The 24,559-nt window shown below is 42.8% G+C and overlaps 1 protein-coding gene across 1 annotated transcript in view; it reads left to right on the top strand.

The window, feature by feature from the left end:
• Window positions 1-809: 809 nt before the first annotated feature.
• The window catches only part of LOC120054348 (low-density lipoprotein receptor-related protein 8-like), a 338,426-nt gene continuing 314,676 nt past the window's right edge, over window positions 810-24,559 (top strand). Inside the window, exons 1-2 of the mRNA XM_039001759.1 lie at window positions 810-876; window positions 1,831-1,956. Of these exons, the coding sequence (XP_038857687.1) occupies window positions 810-876; window positions 1,831-1,956 (193 nt within the window). The remainder of the gene's footprint in view (window positions 877-1,830; window positions 1,957-24,559) is intronic.

Here is a 24,559-nt window from a genome sequence, read left to right as displayed (position 1 = left end):
TCATTACTGTTTCACTGTAAATGTGTCAGTCCACAATTGCTCAATAAACTGTGTTTCTTCCAGTTGATTTGCCACTGACTGACTCCCCATAGGGATTGTGTGTAACTTCTTGGCTTGCCCTTCTGCTCCAATTCATGTCACGTCAAGCCCCAAGCTGATCCCTACTGTTCATCAGTGTCTAGGGAAACATCAACCCACGTTTTGATAGATATGGAGATTTAGAGAAATTATACAATCTGCACAGTCTAATTAATTAGAAATATAAAAATTGAAGTGTTTAAGTAAACTGTTGGAAGATTTTTCTTGATTCTAAAATTCTAAACAAAAACTGTATATCTTTCGTTATGTAGTTGTAAGATATGTTTGATATGAATTGATCACAAGTTGTCTGATAGATAATCAATGTAGGCTAGTGCCACACACAGCTCAATAAAACTAGTATTCTGGTTATTACTCAAATAGTATAGATGGGTAGGAAAAGACTACATCATCTCCAGGAAACACACAGATCGAGAACATATTCTGTGAAATTATTTCTACCCTAATACTGTACTTTGAAGATGCTAGGTCAGTTCGCCAGCTGTATCGACTGATATGGTTTCCATGTGTTTAGTTTCACTACATTACCGCAGGCTCAATCCCTCCCATAAACGTCATTGATTCAAATTGCTACTGAGGCAGGGAGTCTCGAGCCGATCAGCCAAGCCAAGGCAGAGCGAGTGAGCGTTGCATAGCGAGGGGAAGAGGTGGTTTGCTTCGTTCAGTATTTTTTTTATGAACAAAACTACGAATCACCTCTTCTTTTAAAGATGTGGACAGAAGTCGGGAAGCTAATGCTCTTACACGTGTTACTATTGGAGCTCCACTCCACCCAAGGTAAGAATGCATTTTTCTCAATCTCATTGATTATGGGTGAGGGATATATTTTTCATTGCGAATGGGGAAGCGACGTTACAGACAGAACTGAAGAAACCAGTGTAGAATAGGCTAGATGCGCTTCCTATTACCAATAGTCATCACAAAGGTGGATTTAAGTTTACCTGCACTAAATACTATTTTATAGCACATCCTATGCTCTGCTGTTGGTTACATATTCCACAACATCATGAAACCAGTCTATGGTGACGTGAGAGCCTAGTAAATTACAATAGGCGGGAGGTAGCCAACATGTGCTTGAATGACATACGGAAGAGAAGGTAACCTAGCTTTGGGACACAATACACATACTCACAAAACCTAGGGATACGTGGAATGGAAGAGGTTGCAGTGTTGTTCCATCATTTCCTAATTGATTCAATACACTGGCATGCTCACTGTACATTTTTTATTCAGTAAGCATTATAATTTGAGTTGGTTTATAAGGCTGTTGTAGCCTACATTACATTATGTTGAACGGCAGCTGTCAACATTCACAACAACAAAAACATTCAGAAGTTAGGCTACAATAAAATTCAGAAACAAATTATGGCTGTTAGTCTAACAGTTGTAGTTTTGCATTCCAATTTGAAACGATTAGATTTAAATCATTCCCATATAGGCTTTTAAGTGCCAATTTAATTAAACTTGCTTTCCCTTTCTGTTCTCAATTGATGTTTTGCTCATCGCAGAGAGTACTCTGTTTTCCCCATACAGTGTTGTAGCCTAATAACAATGTACTGTATCAGGGTCAATTAACCATCACTTCGTATCCAACATTTAACCCATGTTTCAACATTGTATCAACAGAACTCTCTAAACCTTTATTGTAACAGTAGATCGATGCAACATTAATATCAAAGATTGAACACGATTTAATGTTTTCTTTACGTCTTTATCTTCTTCGGTCTACAGGGATTCATACCGATACGGATTGTGAAACGGGTCAGTTTCAATGCAAGAACGGAAGGTGTGTACCTACTCTCTGGAGATGTGACGATGACGACGACTGCTCTGATAACAGCGATGAAGAAAACTGTCGTAAGTAACACCACCTGTCCAACTAATACTGCTGTGAGGTACATATCATCCCCATTGCAGAGGCGCCACAGGGCTTCAATAAGCATTGTAAATACGGTCACCAGAGCATGTGTTGGGGGGTTTTACAATGTAATGTGGATATGGAGTTCACATTGACACTGCTGAGTGGATGTGAATGTGGCTGTTTTCTTAGACATATTGTATTAAAGCTGCAATATGTAACTTTTTGGGGACCTGACCAAATGTACATAGAAATATGAGTTATAGATCTGTCATTCTAAGAAGCTGTAGATCTGTTGTTCTATGTGTGCCATTTCTATACTTCCTGTTCTTCGGTTACGTTTTTGCATCTTTTACTTTCGATTTTGTACACCAGTTTCAAACAGCTGAAAATACAATATTTTTGGTTATGGAATTTTTTTCCACAGTGGTTTAGATGGTACAATGATTCTCTACACAATGACTGCTTGTTTTGTCACATAAACTGAAATTAGGCACATTTTTCTTTATTTTATCAACCAGGAAATGGTGGAGCAATTTCTGCATATTGCACCATTAACCCATGTTTTGAAAAATAATGATCTGAAACAGATAATTATTGATATCTGGAAAGTTAACTTAATTGGTACTTCAATTGATTTTGTCATTTTATAATGAACAAAATCTGAAGAGTTAGATTAGCCATTAAGCTAAATTTGCAGAGGGCCGCATTCGGTCTTCATCGAAGTTTGAAGGGCCGCACTGGAAATGTTTATATTTCTTCGCCATTAAAATTAGCTAAAGCTATCCAGGTAGCCTAGTGGTTCGAGTGTTGGGCCAGTAACCGAAAGGTTGCTGGATTGAATCCCTTAGTTGAAAAGGTAAAAATCATCTGTCCTTCTGCCCCTGAGCAAGGCAGTTGAATGTTGATTAAGGCAGCCCCCCACACCTCTCTGATGCAGAAGACACATTTCAGTTGAAGGCATTCAGTTGTACAACTGACTAGGTATCTCCCTTTCCCATTGTTTTTGGAATTTTTGATGCTCCTGTTTGAATGTAGTCCTATTATCATTTCTACACAGTTTCGATTTGGTTTTAGTAATTTTAAAGTATATTGAGTTTGTTCACTCCCCATGGGTTAAAGGTGCAATATGCAGAAATCGCTCCACCATTTCCTGGTTGCTAAATATGTAATAGTTTGTCTAATTTCAGTTTATGTGACTAAAACAAGCAGTCATTGTGTAGGGAATCATTGTACCATCTAAACCACTGTGAAATATATTTTCCATAACCAAAAATATTGTATTTTCAGCTGTTTTGAAGATGGTGTACAAAACTGAAAGTAAAAGATACAAAAACGTAAACATAGAAATGGCACACATAGAACAACAGGTCTACGGCTTCTTAGACTTGCTGTCAATGAGAATGACAGATATATAACTCTCATTTCTATGTGCATTCTATTGTTTAACTCAAACCACCCGCTGGCAGGATTGAACCCCCCTGTGTTTGACACCCCTGCATTAAACATTTGTCATGCAGCTAATTGGTTGAATGGTTATATTATAGTGGTCAATTGATTAACGTCTCCCCGTGTCATAGCCAGTAGCAGCGCTGCAATGCGCACTCTTAATATTTGTGGTCCTCTGCACAGCGTGACATTTACAAGCGTGTCTAACGTTGATTGGCTACAGATGAGGATTATTGGCTATTTAGTGGAGATACTCGATGGAAAAGAGATTCATTTTTAATGAGCTGTTCTTGTGTCACAATACTGCAACATATCTATAAACTGACATTTACAAGCGTGTCTAACGTTGATTGGCTACAGATGAGGATTATTGGCTATTTAGTGGAGATACTCGATGGAAAAGAGATTTGTTTTTAATGAGCTGTTCTCGTGTCACAATACTGCAACAGATCTATAAAAATAGCTTTTGTCCTGAAGTGGGTTGATCTTGTTATTTGAAGGGCAGCGCCCTCAATTACAAATACAGGGTTGTTCCCTCTAGCCCAGGGGAGAACGACTGCCCCCTCTCATTGATGCACGGAAGTTGAAGGCAGACTGGGTTACTGCAGGCATTGTTAGCAGATAACAAGATCCTGAGTGGCGCAGCAGCCTGTGGTTCGATCCTAGGCTGTGTCACAGTCAAACGTGACTGGGAGCCATATAAGACGGCGCACAATTGGCCCAGTGCCGTCCGTGGTAGGGGAGGGTTTGGCCAGGTGGGCTTTCATTGGCGCATCACGCTCTAGCGACTCCTTGTGGCAGGGCTAGGTGCCTGCAAGCTGACTTTGGTGGTCATTCGAACAGTGTTTCCTCCGACACATTGGTGTGGCTGACTTCCAGGTTTAGTGGGTAGTGTGTTAAGAAGTAGCGCGGCCAGGCGTGTCATGTTTTGGAGGACGCATTACTCAACCTTTTCTGAGCCCATTGGGGAGTTGCAGCGATGAGCCAATGTCGTAATTCGGGGAGAAAATGGGGTAAAAAATAAGCTTGTGGTCATACCACCCTGAACATGCCTGATCTCATCTGATCTCGGTAGTTAAGCAGGGTCCCACCTGGGAATACCAGGTGCTGCAAGCTACATTTTTATATATTTTTTAATTTGTTAAAAAAATATATATATTAAAAAATGAAAGCAGTGCCCTCGATTGCAAATACTGTGTTGGACATGTTCCCTCTAGCCCAGGGGAGAATGACTGCCCCCTCTGTATGCACGCTTCGAGGCAAACAACACTGAAGCATGCATGAGAAGACTTACTGTTCAAGATGACTGTGTGATCACGCTCGCCGTAGCCGATGTGAGTAAGACCTATAAACAGGTCAACATTCACAAGGCCGTAGGGCCAGACGGATTACCAGGACGTATACTCCGAGCATGCGCTGACCAACTGGCAAGTGTCTTCACTGACATTTTCAACCTGTTCCTGACAGAGTCTGTAATACCTACATGTTTTAAGCAGACCACCATTGTCCCTGTGACCAAGAACACCAAGGTAACCTGCCTAAATGACTACCGGCTCATAGCGCTCATGTGTGTAGTCATGAAGTGCTTTGAATGGCTTTTTGTTGCTCTTTTATTGTTTTATTTTGGTAAATATTTTCTTAACTCTTATTTTTCTTAACTGCATTGTTGGGCTTGTAAGTAGGCATTTCACGGTAAGGTCTACACCTGTTGTATTCGGCACATGTGACAAATAAAATGTGATTTTATTTTATTTGAAGCACGGAGGTTGAAGGCCGGCCGGGGTACTGCAGGCATTGTTAGCAGAAAACAGGTTTCCTCATTATAGTGAATAGAAAGATGGCAATCTTTGTGTAAATAAATAAAACGTTTGGAAGACAATCATGGTACCAATAAGTGCTTCTAATACACCAGATGTATGTTCTTGAAACGATTATTTAAAAATCACACATAGAAGAAGTTCTAAGGATAATTTAGTTGCTAATGGCAGCCTGCAGTACCCCTGGCCGGCCTTCAATTTGAGTTACTCAATAAGAGGGGGCAGCACTGAGCTAAATCAAATCAAATCACATTTAATTGGTCACACACACATGGTTAGCAGGTGTTAATGCGAGTGTAGCGAAATGCTTGTGCTTCTCGTTCCGACCGTGCAGTAATATCTAACAAGTAATCTAACAATTTCACAACAACTACCTTATACACACAAGTGTAAAGGAGTGAATAAGAATATGTACATCTAAATATATGGATGAGCGATGGCCGAGCAACATAGGTAAGATGCAGTAGATGGTATAGAGTACAGTATATACATATGAGATGAGTAATGTAGGGTATGTAAACATTATATAAAGTGGCATTGTTTAAAGTGACTAGTGATATGTTTGTCACGTCCAATTTTTAATTATTAAAGTGGCTAGAGATTTGAGTCAGTATGTTGGCAGCAGCCCCTCAATGTTAGTGATGGCTGTTTAACAGTCTGATGACCTTGAGATAGAAGCTGTTTTTCAGTCTCTCGGTCCCAGCTTTGATGCATCTGTACTGACCTCGCCTTCTGGATGATAGCAGGGTGAACAGGCAGTGGCTCGGGTGGTTTTTGTCCTTCATGATCTTTTTGGCCTTCCTGTGACATCGGGTGGTGTAGGTGTCCTGGAGGGCAGGTAGTTTGCCCCCGGGTGATGCGTTATGCAGACCTCACTACCCTCTGGTGAGCCTTACGGTTGTGGGCGGAGCAGTTGCCGTACCAGGCGGTGATACAGCCCGACAGGATGCTCTCGATTGTGCATCTGTAAAAGTTTGTGAGTGTTTTTTGTGACAAGCCAAGTTTCTTCAGCCTCCTGAGGTTGAAGAGGGGCTGTTGCGCCTTCTTCACCACGCTGAGGCACTTAAAACTTTCCATCTTCTCCATTACTGTCCCGTCGATGTGGATAGGGGGGTGCTCCCTCTGCTGATTCCTGAAGTCCACGACCATCTCCTTTGTTTTGTTGACGTTGAGTGTGAGGTTATATTCCTGACACCACACTCCGAGGGCCCTCATCTCCTCCCTGTAGGCCGTCTCGTCGCTGTTGGAAAATCAAGCCTACCACTGTAGTGTCGTCTGCAAACTTGATGATTGAGTTGGAGGCGTGCATGGCCGCGTAGTCATGGGTGAACAGGGAGTACAGGAGAGGGCTGAGAACGCACCCTTGTGGGGCCCCAGTGTTGAGGATCAGCGGGTTGGAGATGTTGTTTCCTACACTCACCACCTGGGGGCGACCCGTCAGAAAGTCCAGGATCCAGTTGCACAGAGCGGGGTCGAGACCCAGGGTCTTGAGCTTGATGACGAGTTTGGAGAGAAGGTTCCTCTTGTCCAGATGGGTTAGGGCAGTGTGCAGTGTGCAGTGTGATTGCGATTGCGTCGTCTGTGGACCTATTGAGGCGGTAAGCAAATTGGAGTGGGTCTAGGGTGTCAGGTAGGGTGGAGGTGATATGATCCTTGACTAGTCTCTCAATGCACTTCATGATGACGGAAGTGAGTGCTACGGGGCGATAGTCGTTTAGCTCAGTTACCTTAGCTTTCTTGGAAACAGGAACAATGGTGGCCCTCTTGAAGCATGTGGGAACAGCAGACTGGGATAGGGATTGATTGAATATGTCCGTAAACACACCAGCCAGCTGGTCTGCGCATGCTCTGAGGACACGTCTAGGGATGCCATCTGGGCTGGCAGCCCTGCGAGGGTTAACATGTTTAAATGTTTTACTCACGTTGGCCGCAGTGAAGGAGAGCCTGCAGGTTTTGGTAGCGGGCCGTGTCGGTGGCACTGTATTGTCCTCAAAGTCAGCAAAGAAGTTGTTTAATTTGTCTGGGAGCAAGACGTCAGTGTTCGCGACGGGGCTGGTTTTCTTTTTGTAGTCCGTGATTGACTGTAGACCCTGCCACATACGTCTCGTGTCTGAGCCGTTGAATTGCGACTCTACTTTGTCTCTATACTGATGCTTAACTTGTTTGATTGCCTTGCGGAGGGAATAGCTACACTGTTTGTATTCAGTCATGTTTCCGGTCACCTTGCCCTGATTTAAAAGCAGTGGTTTGCGCTTTCAGTATTGCGCAGAATGCTGCCATCAATCCACGGTTTCTGGTGGGGGAAGGTTTTAATAGTCACCGCGGGTACAACATCACTGATGCACTTGCTAGTAAACTCGCTCACCGAATCAGCATATACATCAATGTTGTTGTCCGATACTATCTGGAACATATCCCAGTCCACTAGATCGAAGCAATCTTGAAGTGTGGAATCCAGCATCCCTGTAATTGCTAGCCTGCAACGTAATTTCCTGGAGTAGCTCTCCATGAGAAGCCATCTTAACCCACTTCATTTGGATTCAATGCGCTTAGGAATGAACGGTGTCATGTGATTGATGGCTTTGTCCATTCATATATACAGTCATTGCTCTAACCACAAACAGGTCAATGACAGGGATGCTGGTCCCCAGAAAGCTTAGACAATATCAAACATTATCTCCCCTCTCCTTGTCCAAGTGTCAACCCGCCAGCCAGACTGGGATGAGATTTTTCTCTGTCTGCTTTCACTCTACCAAGTCATCTCTCTACATCTCTCTCTTCCATCGCACTCCTCTCTCTCCATCTCTCCCGTCCCTTCTTCTCCACTCCTTGAAGGCATGTTTCCTCTAGCCAATGAGAGCTGGGTGGCATTTCATGGTGCTGGCTCCCAGGTTTCCTGTGCCATGTCTGGTGCTTTAAAATGCCAGGATCTTAGAAGGTATGCATGGTAGTCAACCTGGAAGAGAGGAAAGAAGAGCGCCAGGCCAAGGAGGCTGTGCCCACTTGTTTAACCCCCACAAAGGGCATCAGCTGACCGGTTGGAGATAAATCCAACGGCACGACTGGTTGCCAAAGGGATGACCACTGGCGGCTCACCAAGCTCTCCAACAGATGCCAGTACTGCTTCCAGTGGCTCCCCAAGCCTCACATTGCCAGCTAAAAACACAACAGAGGAGAGGGAGACAGGGGAGAGAGGAGGAGATGGGAGAAAAAAGGAGAGGACAACAGAACAGAGGAGAGGAGATGGGAGAAGAACAGACTAGCAGAGAGAAAATCAAAGAAAAAATAAGGGCAAGTGAAGACTGGAGGAGAGGTGAGGGTAGAAGAGAGGGAAGAGAAGAGGAAAGAGGGGAGGGAGAGAGAGAAGGACAAAGTAAGTCATATTGGTAAACAAACCACGATTTACCAGAAGAGCAGTGGCCCCTGACATTTTGTCTCCCCCCATAACAAAGTGTGCTCTACAACCAGCACACCACCTCTAGGCTCCCTGCCTTGCCGACCCCATCTCCTCTCATACCTCTAGCCTGGTCACAACACTGTCAAGAAGCTCATTTAGCCCAGTAAACTGGCCCGGCAGCCCTTTCTCAGGCAGCACACTAGTCTCCCTCTCTCCTGTGTCACTTCCAATATGACCCGTCTCTGTCTCTCTCTGTCTTTGTATCAGTGCCGGGCCCCTTTCCCTCTCCACAGAGATTACACACAAGCGTCCTCCAGCCGTCTGCATTAGAATAAATCCTGCTAGATTGGGTGTATTTTGTGTCTCTCCTCCCTCTCCTCCCTCCTTCCCTGCGGCTCTGTGTCTCTCCTCCCCCCAGCGTCGTTCACACCAGCCTGAGGGGATTCTGTATAGAGTTAGATTTGTTTCTTTATTCTGTTTACCATGATCTGTGCGTATTTTCAACATGATTCGCAAATAAAACTAGTGATCTGTGAATATATACAAATATTTTGTAAATTAAACCACAATCCATAAATATGTACAAATATTTCACAAATAAACCATAATTTGTGAATATGTTAAAATATTTCACAAATTAAACCATAAGCCGTGAATATGTCAAAATATTTCACAAATATTCACCATAAGTCACACATAAATCCATGAACTGTAAATATATTCAACATAGCTCACAAATAAAACTACCATTTGAACAAATGTAGAATGATTTGTGAGCAAATGTTCAGAAATACCTAACATTTACAACTGTGGAATGTGCATTTGACCATTCAAAAAGTGCTTGTGGGTGTGTATTTTGTGCTTACAGAATTTTTTGACAAATTTTCCGCCTGTCATTGTATTACAAACCACAATTATTTGGCTTCAGATGGGAGTCAGATGGGAATCTCCATTCATTAGGATAAACTTTGTGTCACATGACGCCCAGAGTGATGGCATCAAGGCACTCTCATTCTACCATCTCTTGGGAGAACACTATCTAGTTAGAATATTTCTTAACAACACCTTCATGAGATATGAGTATAACATTTATTTATTCAATCAATCAATCACATTTATTTATAAAGCCCATTTTACATCAGCAGATGTCACAAAGTGCTTCTACAGAAACCCAGCCTAACACTCCAAACAGTTTGTAATGCAGATGATGTTAAAATGTTCAACAAATTACTTTCATATGAATGTTAAATTCGATCATTGGGGCATGTAACGCTGAGTGTGTGTTTTTGACATCAGCCCACTAGCCAAGCTAATTAGCAAACGTTGGACACTACCGATAGCAAGCAATCTCGTCAGCTGTTTAGGCGAACAACCAAAGTTAAATTAACTAGTTAATTCAGTAATGTGTCAGTTAAGAAGAACCGCTCAGTTTTAAAATCCTGAATTGGCGATCTGGCTAGCCAACTAATGAGAAATGTTGCATATCATATTTTTCAGTATATCATTTGTTTGCAGGACAAAGCACTCTTTCCTGACTGGTGTGGAGGTAAGAACGTGGAACATTATCCGATTAAAAACTTCAGCTAGCTGTTTTCTACTCCATGTAGGCCTGGTTTTCAAACCATGCAGCAGCTTGTTAGCCACTCCCAATGCTTTGTGGCTGTGCTTTGCCTCTTGAGTCTTCTAACTACGATCAGGTGGCGTGCAGCTGCACTCCGAACTGATGATTACTTGTGTGCTGCCAGCTGTGGGCAGGATTGAAATAAACCCAACCTTCATTTACGTTGTGACATACTGAAGTGAAAAACTCTGTTTTGGATGAGACTGACTTTATGACCAAAATTATCCTATTTACACATTGTAGTCAGTTTTGCCAGTAGAATAAATGTTTCTGACTCATATCGATGCCACATAGGCTGTTTTCTAAATGAGACGTTGGTTTTTAGGTGAAGTTGCTCTTTAACATTCTATTTATTTCTCAACCACGTTTCCCCAACAAAATGGTACTATTCCAGTTCCACATGATGGTAATCTGACTGACGTAGACTAATAATACCTAGTTTTAATTTTCACTACTCTCTCCCTCCCTTTTATTTATGTGACCCATGACATTTTTTCCCTGTCCAAGCAGGTACAGTATTCCAGTGTGCATCTGGCTCCACCAGACGCACCCTCAGTGCCGACCGCGGTGCAGCGTGTCCCTCTGTCTCCTTGGTGATCAACCCCAAGTGTAACAGCTCTCGTTGGTGGTAGAAAGAGTAGACCAAGGCGCAGCCTGGAAAGTGCTCTTGATTTTAATTTAAAAAACACTCAAACAGAATAACAAAATCGAAAACGCACAGTTCTGTCAGGCAACGGTAACTAAACAGAAAACAAGATCCCACCACCTAATGGTGGGAAAAAGGGCTGCCTAAGTATGATCCCCAATCAGAGACAACGATAGACAGCTGCCTCTGATTGGGAACCACACTCGGCCACAAACAAAGAAACAGAACACATAGAATTTCCCACCCGAGTCACACAATGACCTAACCAAACATAGAGAATAATAAGTATCTCTAAGGTCAGGGCGTGACACCAAGTGCCCGTATGTGGAGGCCAGTAGGGATTAACACGGGTAACCGGGATCCCGGGATCCCGGGACCCAGGACCACTCTTCACATTTCCTGAAAAAATGAAATGACAAGACCAGGGAAATTAAATTTCCCCCCAATGTTGGACTAATGCAATTCCACAAAATACACAACATGTGCAGAAGCAGATTGGTCATTTTTTTGTTGCATATTATCCAAACAGGTTGTCGTGTGGAAGCCTTTAACCTATAGCGTATTTACTTCACACAAAGTCGCCATAAATTCAAAAAACACACATAATTGACACGGCCGGACTGCACACGAGACTCAAATGCAGTTTCATTTTTTGTTCTGATGAGAACTCTAGATCCCGGTCCGAGACAAACCTGGTGAGCTAAGGAACGAGCCCAGGCCTGGTCCGACATAACAGAAATTAAATGAGCCGGAAAAAGCCTGATTTCTAGAAAACAGTAGGCTATAGTGATTTAAACTGGTGCTGAGAACAACGTGGCGGAGGCCGGCAGCAGTGAAGAGACGAGGAAACAGCCATTGAAGGGCTTTATAAATACATTTGATTTGATTTGATTTGATTGGGCCATAGAAAAAGAGCAGAGAGAGGAAAACTCACCGTCGTTATGATCAACTGAATGATGAAAATATTGGAATAAAGTAGGCTAATGCAATTGAAGGCATGTATCAAATTGTTGCTTCTACGGAAACTGGTCACCTAGATTATAATTGCAGCACCGTTTTGATTGGGACAGCGCCATCGCGGTGCTTTGAGACAAACTTGGGGGACTTGTCTAGATAAATCAAATCAATGTTTTCACTGAATATCCATTTGGATATTTGTTAACAATTAGGCTGATCAGAAAATTTTGCTAGCATGTTATACAAGTGTACTTTGCTCTTCACTCGCGTAGTAGCCTGTCCTAATCCTGATCAAAAGCTTGTGACTTGTCTGATAATCAATGTGATTTTGTTTCAATGAATGCCTGTATATTTGGTTCATTGATCTCTGGCTGGACAAGTGGAAGTGGTAGCTCATCTATCACGGATCAGGATTATTTAGTAGTAATGTTGCCTAAATCAAGTGTATTATTCATCTATTGACTCACATAGTAGCCTTATATAGAGCCTAGGCTATTTTCCTATAATTCCAATCCAAAATCCTGACTCCTGTCTCAAAGTTATTCTGTCATTACTAAATATCAGTTTCACTTAATGTGATATCTTTACATAGTGGCGCAGCCATGACGGCAATGTGGCGCAGCGAACATCTTATTGTGGGAGAACCCTGGGTGACCCTATCATGGTTTTAAACACTTTAAATAGCCACTTCTGATTTTTACGGTATTTCCTGGTACTCTCGGGATAAATATGAATTATTCCCGGTATTGAAACTTGGTAGATTTTTGGGAAAATATTCATCCCTAGAGGCCAGTGGGCAGGTGCTCCTTGACTGCCTCACCAACTGGAATAGCGTAAATCGACGACAGTGCTAGAACATGATTTTGATTTGTTATTTGTTTTGATAGTGCTTGGTGAATGTTTAAAATGTATTTTGTATTATTAGAAGAAGACAAAAGTTGTGTGTGTCGCTCCTAAGTGTTACCAGGGTATACAGTATTACCAGAAGTGCACACAAGGGTCGCTATTTTTTTGACACACATAACAATTTGGACAAAAGGGATCTTGATTGAATATCTCTGCTGTAACCAAGAAGCTTGATCTTGACATCTAGCCACTTAGCTAGCAAGTTAGCAAACCAAATGCATAGCTGGAGTCCTGAGCTTAGATTTCTTATAGTCATACTTAACTTATAAATAGTGTAGCAGGCTCAAGGGTGTGGGGTTTCCACGTCACCAAGTTCAATAACAAATCATGCACCAGAATCGCAAATAGATTGCAAATGGGTTTATTAGGGATTCTGGTACACTGGGGAAGAAGGGGGAATTCACCAATCACCTCACAGTCCACAAGCCGTTCTCTTTGTCCGTTCCGTTTTCCAGGGGTAATCCTCACACTCAGGTCCTCAGCCAGTCCCGAACACCAGGGAGGTAGTATGACAGTCCAGGTCACAACGGGTAATCTCACATATATTGCTCTCTCTTCTTCCACTCTTCATCACGCACTTGGCTCTCTCCTACTCTGCCCCTTTGTGCAGGCTGCTTCGTCTTTTATCCCCAAGGACTCCCTGGCTTAACGTTGGGGCAGGAAGTCCATATAAGGCTCGGGGGTGGAGCCAGCGACCTGCCCGATATCTCCCCTCAATTACCACTCCCCTTACCTCTCCTTGCCGTCTGCCACAATAGTTATAAGCAGTGGCGTAGCATGCCCCCGCTAGGTGGAGGTTCCCCCAACTTTTTATCAGTATTGAAAATCATACCGTCGGTATTTCAAAATACCCCAGTATAAATGGTATATCATCCAAGCCTAGTGAGCATGTATGGGTTGAATGGAGTGGCATTGAAGAGAGATAGGACTGTAGCACCATCATGATCGGTCTACTTTCCCAGTTTGTTAGAAATGCGTCTACCAGGTGCTGATTGTCAGGTGCTGGCCAACCTCTCACTGTTCGTCACAGAAATTAGGTCTGCATTTCAAAATGAAACGTCCCTCTACGCCATGTATCCAATCAGAGCTGAGACGCTACCTACTGCAGCACACTCCAATGCACATGCGGAGTCTTCAGACCCAGGCAGGTAAATTGGGAAGGGTGCTCTGTCCTTGTTATAATAGACATATACACTGAGTGTATAAAACATTAGGAACTAATATTGAGTTGCACCCTGTTTTCCCATTAGAAAAGCCTCAATTCGTCAGGGCATGGACTCTACAAGGTGTGGAAAGTGTTCCACAGGGATGCTGGATCATCATGTTGACTTCCCACAGTTGTGTCAAGTTTTCTAGATGTCGTTTGTGTGGTGGACCATTCTTGATAGACACGGGAAACTGTTGAGTGTGAAAAAACCAGCAGCGTTTCTTGACACGCTCAAACCGGTGCGCTTGGCACCTACTACCATACCCTGTTCAAAGGAACTTCAATCTTTTTTCTTGCCCATTCTCCCTCTGAATGGCACACACACACACAATGTCTCAATTGTCTCAAGGCTTATTAATCCTTCTTTAACCTGTCTCCTCCCTTTCATATACACAGATTGAAATGGATTTAACAGGTGACATCAATAAGGGATTATAGCTTTCACCTGGATTCACCTGGTCAGTCTGACATGGAAAGAGCAGGTGTTCCTAATGTTTTGCACACTCAGTGTATAAAAACATTAAGCCTTGAGACAATTGGAGTCAGGGATTGTATGGTTTATATTTCTAACACGTTGTTCAATCACAAACACATACAAGGCAACACATGAAGTGGCGCTGTAATAGGGGTGCTGGGCTGCATCAGCTGCATCAGCATGGAAAAATGAATACAAAACCTCTATCACGTTTAAGGTAAGACCCAGTGGAGACTGTGTCAAAGTAACAATGTTTATTACAGCAACAGGGGCAAAGGCACAGGACGGCAGGCTCAGGGTCAGGTCAGAGGTCGGTAATCCAGAGAAGTGGAGCAAAGGTACAGGACGGCAGGCAGGCTCAGGGTCAGGTCAGGCAGAGGTCGGTGATCCAGAGTAGTGGGGCAAAGGTAGAGGACGACAGGCAGACTCAGGGCAGGCAGAACGGTCAGAACCGGGAAACTAGAAAACAGGAGCAAGGAACAGGTGGGAGCAGGGAAACAAAACGCTGGTAGGTTCTACGAACAAAACGAACTGGCAACAGACAAACAGAGAACACAGGTATAAATACATAGGGGATCATGGGGAAGATGGGCGACACCTGGAGGGTGTTACACAGAACAAGACATTTGAAATGCCCTGTTACTAACCAATATTATCAAGTTTATAAGGGCAATTCCACAGTAACGCAATTACGCTGAGACTCGGTTTACACTTTAAAATGTAAGCCAAACAAATACCATTGATTTCAAAGTTTACCAAACCATACAACTCTATGCACACAAACTTTGTTTAACAATTTCCACAAAAACTATTACTGGAAGAACTATGCAAATGCAAACTTTGGTAACCGAATTACGGTAAAATCTCCCTCTGGTTTTTATGCAACTCGGAATTAAGATTGAAAGATGTCTGCAGAAAGAATGGGCTGTCAGGTATGACATCACACCTTGAGTTTGAAAAGATCTCTTTTGGTTATTGAACTACAGTAAGGGAAGTGGATTTACATCCGGTAACAGAATTACGGTAACAGAATTACATCATGGGTTGCATAATTATGGATATGAATGTCATTCTTCGCGTTTCACAAGTTTGGACATCGCAGCACAGCAGAGCACAGTAGAGTACAGTGCAGTAGAGCACAGCAGAGCACAGTAGAGTACAGTGCAGTAGAGCACAGCAGAGCACAGTAGAGTACAATGCAGTAGAGCACAGCAGAGCACAGTACAGTACAATGCAGCAGAGCACAGCAGAGCACAGTAGAGTACAATGCAGTAGAGCACAGTAGAGTACAATGCAGTAGAGCACAGCAGAGCACAGTAGAGTACAATGCAGTAGAGCACAGCAGAGCACAGTAGAGTACAATGCAGTAGAGCACAGCAGAGCACAGTAGAGTACAATGCAGTAGAGCACAGTAGAGCACAGTACAGTACAATGCAGTAGAGCACAGCAGAGCACAGTAGAGTACAATGCAGCAGAGCACAGTAGAGCACAGTACAGTACAATGCAGTAGAGCACAGCAGAGTACAGTAGAGTACAATGCAGCAGAGCACAGTAGAGCACAGTACAGTACAATGCAGTAGAGCACAGTAGAGCACAGTACAGTACAATGCAGTAGAGCACAGCAGAGCACAGTAGAGTACAATGCAGCAGAGCACAGTAGAGTACAATGCAGTAGAGCACAGTAGAGTACAATGCAGTAGAGCACAGTAGAGCACAGTAGAGTACAATGCAGTAGAGCACAGCAGAGTACAATGCAGTAGAGCACAGTAGAGCACAGTAGAGTACAATGCAGTAGAGCACAGCAGAGCACAGTAGAGTACAATGCAGCAGAACACAGTAGAGTACAATGCAGCAGAACACAGTAGAGTACAATGCAGTAGAGCACAGTAGAGTACAATGCAGTAGAGCACAGCAGAACACAGTAGAGTACAATGCAGTAGAGCACAGTAGAGTACAATGCAGTAGAGCACAGTAGAGTACAATGCAGTAGAGCACAGCAGAACACAGTAGAGTACAATGCAGCAGAACACAGTAGAGTACAATGCAGCAGAACACAGTAGAGTACAATGCAGTAGAGCACAGTAGAGTACAATGCAGTAGAGCACAGCAGAACACAGTAGAGTACAATGCAGCAGAACACAGTAGAGTACAATGCAGCAGAACACAGTAGAGTACAATGCAGTAGAGCACAGCAGAGTAAAGTTCAGTACATTAGAGTATAGTTCAGTACATTAGATTACTTTTGACATTTGAAAACAGCTAATACACTTTGATTTCGGTAGTGAACTTTCCCATTCACATTCCCTTTAAAAAGCAGGGAATGTTAAGGAATGCACTTCTAAAGATACGTTATAGAAATCGGAGAACACTCACCTATTTCTCTAGGAAGCGGTGCAGGGGACATTGAAGAGTGTGTGACTCTTGGGGTAGACCTGCTTAGTTGAGGCCAGCTAAGAGGGAGAAACACAGAACAACACAAAAGCCTGAAAACTGAAAGTGGTACAATATTACAATTCATCTTGACATTTTCCTTTGACTGTGCTGATCTTCAGTAATGAATGATGTACAGTGCAGTATGTATATGTCTATTCTAATAAGAAAAGAGCTCCCTACTCAATTTAGCTGCCTGGGTCTGAAGACTCCATGTGCACTGGAGTGTGCTTCAGAAGGTAGAGTCTGAGTGCTGATTGGATGCGTGGGGAAGAGTGCTATTCCCTTTTGAAATGCAGACCTAATTTCTGTTGACGAGCAGAGTCAAAGATTGGCCAGCACTTGACAATCAAAAGGGAGACGCAATTCTAGCAAATTAGGAAAGTAGATCGATCAAGATGGCGCTACAGTACTATCTCTCTTCAATGCCACTCCATTTAACCCATGCATGCTAACACACAAAGTACACCCTTGAAAATACACAGACATACACGGACGCACACACACACACGCACCCACACACACACACACTCACGTGTGTTACGTTGTAGCACTGTGGTCGACTAACGCTCTTCCAGTTGGTGAGGCAGTCGAGGAGCACCCACAATGGGGCACCTGGGGTTGATCACCAAGGAGACAGAGGGGGCCTGGGGGTGGGTCTGGTGGAGCAGGGTATTGTAAGTGCTAACTGCTTGGACGGCAAATTATTTTCATGGGTCACTTCAATAAGACGGAGTAGTGAAAATTTTCTCAAAGTGGCAAGTTAGCTTAATAAACAAACTAGGTATAATTAGCTGCCGTCAGTCAGATTACCATCATGTGGAACTTTGAATAGTATCAACTTCTTATTTTCCTTGTTGGGGAAACCTGTGGTTGAGGAAGAAATATAATGTTAAAGAGCAACTGTCCCTAAAAAACAACGTCTCATTTAGAAAACAGCCTATGTGGCATCGATATGAGTCAGAAACATGTATTCTACTGTTAAAACTGACTACAATGTGTAAATAGGATAATTTTGGTCATAAAGTCAGTCTCATCCAAAACAGAGTTTTTCACTTCAGTATGTCACAACGTAAATGAAGGTTGGGTTTATTTCAATCCTGCCCACAGCTGGCAGCACACAAGTAATCATCAGTTCGGAGTACAGCTGCACGCCACCTGATCGTAATACCCGTGGTAAATGTGGTTGCACTTTGGATATCCCTGTGGGGCTCGTTAGGGACCATAGGTCAATTACGCAATGTACATGGGACAATGTTAAAATTCCAATAGTTACAAATTTCAATGACTTAAAAACCTAAAACCAACTATAAATTGTAGAAAAGCATAGGCAAATATCTAAAGCATTTAATGAGAAAGCTAAAAGGTGTGCAACATGAAAGTAATGTCTCATTTACATTGTATAATTAATTTATTGACCGTCCCTAACTAGCCCCGGAGACATGCCATCCAAAGTCAAACCAACTTTGCCACGGTTGCACACCAGCCAGCTGAAGCGAATCGGCGAAAGATTTTGTCTATCTCTTCCCGACTGCGAACAAACACACGAGACACACACATCAAACCCCGAAACCAACTCACGTTTGAATTCAGTCATGGCGGCTAGCATTTCTTATTGAAGCAGATTTAAAACAAGGCTCAGCCGTTCTAATCGTTTACATCCGGTTCAGCCGCCCTTTAAGAATCTGCATCCTTTAAGGTAGCACTCGAGCTGTAAAACAATGGCTTGTTTATAGCACCAGAACCTTTTTCAGCAAACCTTTCTAGTTCACATTGCTGGTGACTTTAGGTGACATGACTCATGACCACTACAAAGTAGTGCCACCAACAACACAACTTGTAACAGTCTTTTCAGAGTGACACAGGATTGATAATTGATTTGATAAAGTGTAAATGATGATACAGGTTTATAAGCTGTGACATTAGAAGTCTCATACACACAAAGGTCTCCATAAGTCGCTGTAACTTTCTTGATATCACTGACAATTTCAACAGAGAAGCTGTATTTGTAACGGCAGTCGTAATCCTCCTCGGACGAGGAGAGGCGAGACGGATCGGACCAATACGCAGAGTGGCTAGTTTCCATAGTGATTTAATAATTAACAAAAACAATATGAGATACAAAATAACTACCGTGACAGTCCTGTGTGGCGGAACACTGACACAAGAACAAACACCCACAAAACACACGTGAAACCCAGGCTGCCTAAGTATGATTCTCAATCAGGGACAACGATTGACAGCTGCCTCTGATTGAGAATCATACCAGGCCGAACACAAAACCCCAACATAGAAAATCACACATAGACAGCCCACCCCAACTCACGCCCTGACCAACTAAATAAATACAAGAAAAAGGAAAAACAGGTCAGGAACGTGACAGTATTTAACTGAAAAAAAGAAATCAATTATGGCACACTAGCTACAGTATTGTGTTTTGTCTGTAATAATAGCTATAATCTGTTGTTTTGTCTGTGATAGTAGTCAATAGAACAATGATGGGTTCAATGCCCTCTTGTCCAGCTATTTTAGACATCCGGAAGCAATTTGTGAGTTCGTTTCCTTGACTACAGTCCTGGTAAAGGCATTGCTTGCAAGCAAGACTACTTGGAACAGAAAACAGTTAGCTGAATTTTAATCTGATAATGTAAAAATGTCTTATATCCACACCAGTCAGGAAAGAGTGCTTTGTCCTGTAAACAAATCACATATTGAAGAATATGATATGCAACATTTCTCATTGGCTGGCCAGCCAGATCACCAGTTCAGGATTTTAAAACTAAGCTGTAGTTAGTTTAACTTTGGTTGTTTGTCCAAACAGTTGACGAGATCGCCTGCTATCAGTACTGTCCAACATTAGATAGGTAGTAGGTAGCTAGCTTTTTTACATATTTACGGAATATGGTTTAATTTGTGAAATATTTTTACGAATTTACAGATTATGGTTTTACTTACGAAATGTAAAAATATATTCACAGATCATAGTTTTATTTGCGAGTTATGTTGAATTTAAGCACGGATCGTGATAGACACACTTACAGAATAAAGAAAAAATGTAGCTCCATAATTTAGTTCCTGCTGCCCTGAGAGACAGAGAGCGGGAGGGAGTGCCACAGACATAGACAGACACACGTTAAACATAGAAGCAGATTCAAACTTTGTCTGGGTTATTTCAGTACAACACAAGTCATTTTGGGGAAAATCAACACTAACTATTTATTAGATTTGTCATTATATATTCTAAAACAGTTTTATAAACAATGTCGCTCTGAATGATATCGGATGATGCCGGTTATGTATGTGTTATATTTATCCTCTTAGTGTGAACAGATGCCCTCCCCCCTCTCTTGTATGGTCATTGTTCTTGCAGTGTGGTCTCAGTCTCACAGGAACACAATCAAACTGAGTGGGTCTGAGGCAATGACAGACTCTATTGTAGCCAGAGATGAGCTCTCCACAGATCACGCCTCTCATTGTGGGTGTGTGTGTTTGTCTGTGTCGAGCGTCAAACACACTCTCTCAGCACACAGTAATGCCAGGAGAAATGCCAAACATGCATATCACATTCTATCCTGGATTCAAACATGCATATCACATTCTACCCTGGATTCAAACATGCATATCACATTCTACCCTGGATTCAAACATGCATATCACATTCTAACCTGGATTCAAACATGCATATCACATTCTACCCTGGATTCAAACATGCATATCACATTCTAACCTGGATTCAAACATGCATATCACATTCTACCCTGGATTCAAACATGCATATCACATTCTACCCTGGATTCAAACATGCATATCACATTCTAACCTGGATTCAAACATGCATATCACATTCTACCCTGGATTCAAACATACATATCACATTCTACCCTGGATTCAAACATGCATATCACATTCTACCCTCGATTCAAACATACATATCACATCCTACCCTTGACTCAATCATGAAGGGAAGCCCCCCACACACACACACTTTACAACAGGGGTGTCAAACCCATTTTGCCCCAGGGGCCACATTCGGTCTTTAGAGAGGTCCGGCTGCACTGAAAATGTGTTATATTTCCTCTTCTGTCCATGGTCCTGTTATTGGGAACAGGAAGTTCTGTTCATGGTCCTGTTATTGAGAACAGGAAGTTCTGTCCATGGTCCTGTTATTGAGAACAGGAAGTTCTGTCCATGGTCCTGTTATTGAGAACAGGAAGTTCTGTTCATGGTCCTGTTATTGAGAACAGGAAGTTCTGTTCATGGTCCTGTTATTGAGAACAGGAAGTTCTGTTCATGGTCCTGTTATTGAGAACAGGAAGTTCTGTCCATGGTCCTGTTATTGAGAACAGGAAGTTCTGTCCATGGTCCTGTTATTGAGAACAGGAAGTTCTGTCCATGGTCCTGTTATTGAGAACAGGAAGTTCTGTCCATGGTCCTGTTATTGAGAACAGGAAGTTCTGTCCATGGTCCTGTTATTGAGAACAGGAAGTTCTGTCCATGGTCCTGTTATTGAGAACAGGAAGTTCTGTCCATGGTCCTGTTATTGAGAACAGGTTACCTCCCTTTCAGTAACCCAAGCCTTATTGTAGTGGATCTAATCTTACTAATCATGACACCGCTTGGATAGGGTACAGAGATGACATGGCATTAACAGGCCACAGAGATGAGAAGTCTGAAAGAGAATATCTGTCTTCAAAAGTATCATATTTTACTACATGAATAATACAGTACCTCTCCTGAAATCAATGGGTTTTAAGTGTTGCAATAGCATTAGGTAATTATTGTTGAGACCATTTGAAGCCTTAGGGCCTCATTATGGAGAGGGAGCCCAGCAGCCAACCCCAGGACCAGCTAAAGGCTCTCTCTCTCTCTCTCTCTCTCTCTCTCTCTCTCTCTCTCTCTCTCTCTCTCTCTCTCTCTCTCTCTCTCTCTCTCTCTCTCTCTCTCTCTCTCTCTCTCTCTCTCTCTCTCTCTCTCTCTCTCTCTCTCTCTCTCTCTCTCTCTCTCTCTCTCTCTCTCTCTCTCTCTCTCTCTCTCTCTCTCTCTCTCTCTCTCTCTCTCTCCTGTTGGGTGTGGACCTGTTAGAATTAGGGATGCATGATATATCGGTGAACATATCGGAATTGGACGATATTAGCTAAAAATGCCAGCATGTCTAGTTTAACGGCGATGTTAAAAACCGATGTCAAAGCTACCGTGCATACCTATATAACGTAGGTACATGACGTAATAACGGCACATAATATTTTGCGCTACACGTGCAAGACAGCATTCCTAACCTAGCCCACAATGTCTGCTGTGTGGATCGAGCAGTCAACAAGTCGGGCAGTCATTTGAAAGAGTAAGAACATTTCAGTGAGACAACTCAAAGGTGAAATCCATTAAAGCCAAGATAATGGAATTCATTGCCCTTGACAATCAACCGTTCTCTGTCGTGGGTGATGTTGGCTTTCGCCGACTCGTCGAGCACCGGTACACACTAGTAAGTGCGCTACAGATGTTGCCCTATCGGAGTTACACAGTAATAGCGTCACTTCTATTAGCTTCACAACATACATACTATGGAACATCGTTTGGGTCTTTGCGTGTCAAAAAAGATACAGTAGCACTGTCAAAGCTGTACAAAAAAGTCTACAAACAAGCACGAACGATGTGTTTACCATACCGCGTTGGTAATAAACCATCATTTGTTCGACCGCAACTTCTGGAGTAGCTAGCTAGCTTTAGCTTGGTACCTACTGTAGATGGCACCAATACAACCAGTCTGAAAACATTGACCAGTAGAAACTGCAGTCATTTTCATTACTGTTAGCAATGATATAAGAATCCATGTGAGTAAGTATTAGCTAGGTAGCCACTTGTTGTTCACCTATTGAAATTGATCTTCAGTTCAAGGAAATCAATAGCTAGCCAGCTACTTAACCCTGTTGCCCAAAGCTAACGTTATAAGCAGCCAGCTAGCTTCATCTGGCTAGTGAGGCTCGACCGGAGCGGGTTATGTGTTGTGAAGCTAGCCACAATAAGGATTTGGCACAATAGTGGAATTTGCTGTCATTGACAGTATGTCATTGACAAATGAATACAAATAGTAGAATTATGCCATACTTTTATTTTGAAGGCTAACCGCAAAATCCACTATTGTGGCTAATCCTTATTGTGGCTAGCTTCACATAGATGGGTCCAACCAGCATTAATCAGATAAGAACTGTCTTATAAGTTAGGGTTATTTTAGATGATGACACCTAGCTAAAAGCTGAAACAGATTATGTCGTGTTATTTGACACGTCAAATAGTGTTACTTGACGTGAATCATTTTTGACACGCAAAGACCCAAACAGCGTTCCATAGAAGACCTGGTTAAGAATGAAACGACTGAACAAATGAACAACGAAACAGCACAGCAAATAAGTGAAAGAAATAGGTTTTGATTATGTTTTACTGGTAATGGGGACATATGTAAATGCCAACAAAATAACTTTTTGGTCAGTGTGTGTGTGTGTTTGTGTTTGTGTGTGGGTGTGTGTAACCTTTATTTAACTAGGCAAGTCAGTTAAGAACAAATTCTTATTTACAATGAAAATTACATATCGGTGCATCACTAGTTTGAATAACAGCCTTATATTCAGAGATATCTTATGTGAGGTTATGTGAACTACGGACCCTGTGTGTGTGTGTAGGTCACACTGTCCATCTGCATATGTTATAATCCAATTAGTGTGTGCCTCAGCGGATGAGCTCTTGAGAAGCAAGTGTGTGCCTTGCTGGCTGTGAGAGAGAAAGAGAAAGGGAGCGAGAGAGTGTCTACACACAACCAGCAGACTGTCTGTGTGTCTGAGAGAGAAAGAGAAAGGGAGCGAGAGAGTGTCTACACACAACCAGCAGACTGTCTGTGTGTGTGAGAGAGAAAGAGAAAGGGAGCGAGAGAGTGTCTACACACAACCAGCAGGCTGTCTGTGTGTCTGAGAGAGAAAGAGAAAGGGAGCGAGAGAGTGTCTACACACAACCAGCAGACTGTCTGTGTGTCTGAGAGAGAAAGAGAAAGGGAGCGAGAGAGTGTCTACACACAACCAGCAGACTGTCTGTGTGTCTGAGAGAGAAAGAGAAAGGGAGCGAGAGAGTGTCTACACACAACCAGCAGACTGTCTGTGTGTCTGAGAGAGAAAGAGAAAGGGAGCGAGAGAGTGTCTACACACAACCAGCAGGCTGTCTGTGTGTCTGAGAGAGAAAGAGAAAGGGAGCGAGAGAGTGTCTACACACAACCAGCAGACTGTCTGTGTGTCTGAGAGAGAAAGAGAAAGGGAGCGAGAGAGTGTACACACACAACCAGCAGGCTGTCTGTGTGTCTGAGAGAGAAAGAGAAAGGGAGCGAGAGAGTGTACACACAACCAGCAGGCTGTCTGTGTGTCTGAGAGAGAAAGAGAAAGGGAGCGAGAGAGTGTCTACACACAACCAGCAGACTGTCTGTGTGTCTGAGAGAGAAAGAGAAAGGGAGCGAGAGAGTGTCTACACACAACCAGCAGACTGTCTGTGTGTCTGAGAGAGAAAGAGAAAGGGAGCGAGAGAGTGTCTACACACAACCAGCAGGCTGTTTGTGTGTCTGAGAGAGAAAGAGAAAGGGAGCGAGAGAGTGTCTACACACAACCAGCAGACTGTCTGTGTGTCTGAGAGAGAAAGAGAAAGGGAGCGAGAGAGTGTACACA

The sequence above is a fragment of the Salvelinus namaycush genome, chromosome 10 (assembly GCF_016432855.1).
Source record: "Salvelinus namaycush isolate Seneca chromosome 10, SaNama_1.0, whole genome shotgun sequence".
Lineage (NCBI taxonomy): Eukaryota > Metazoa > Chordata > Actinopteri > Salmoniformes > Salmonidae > Salvelinus > Salvelinus namaycush.
Note: the sequence above shows the minus strand (reverse complement) of the source record. Positions and strands in the feature narration are given on the sequence as shown.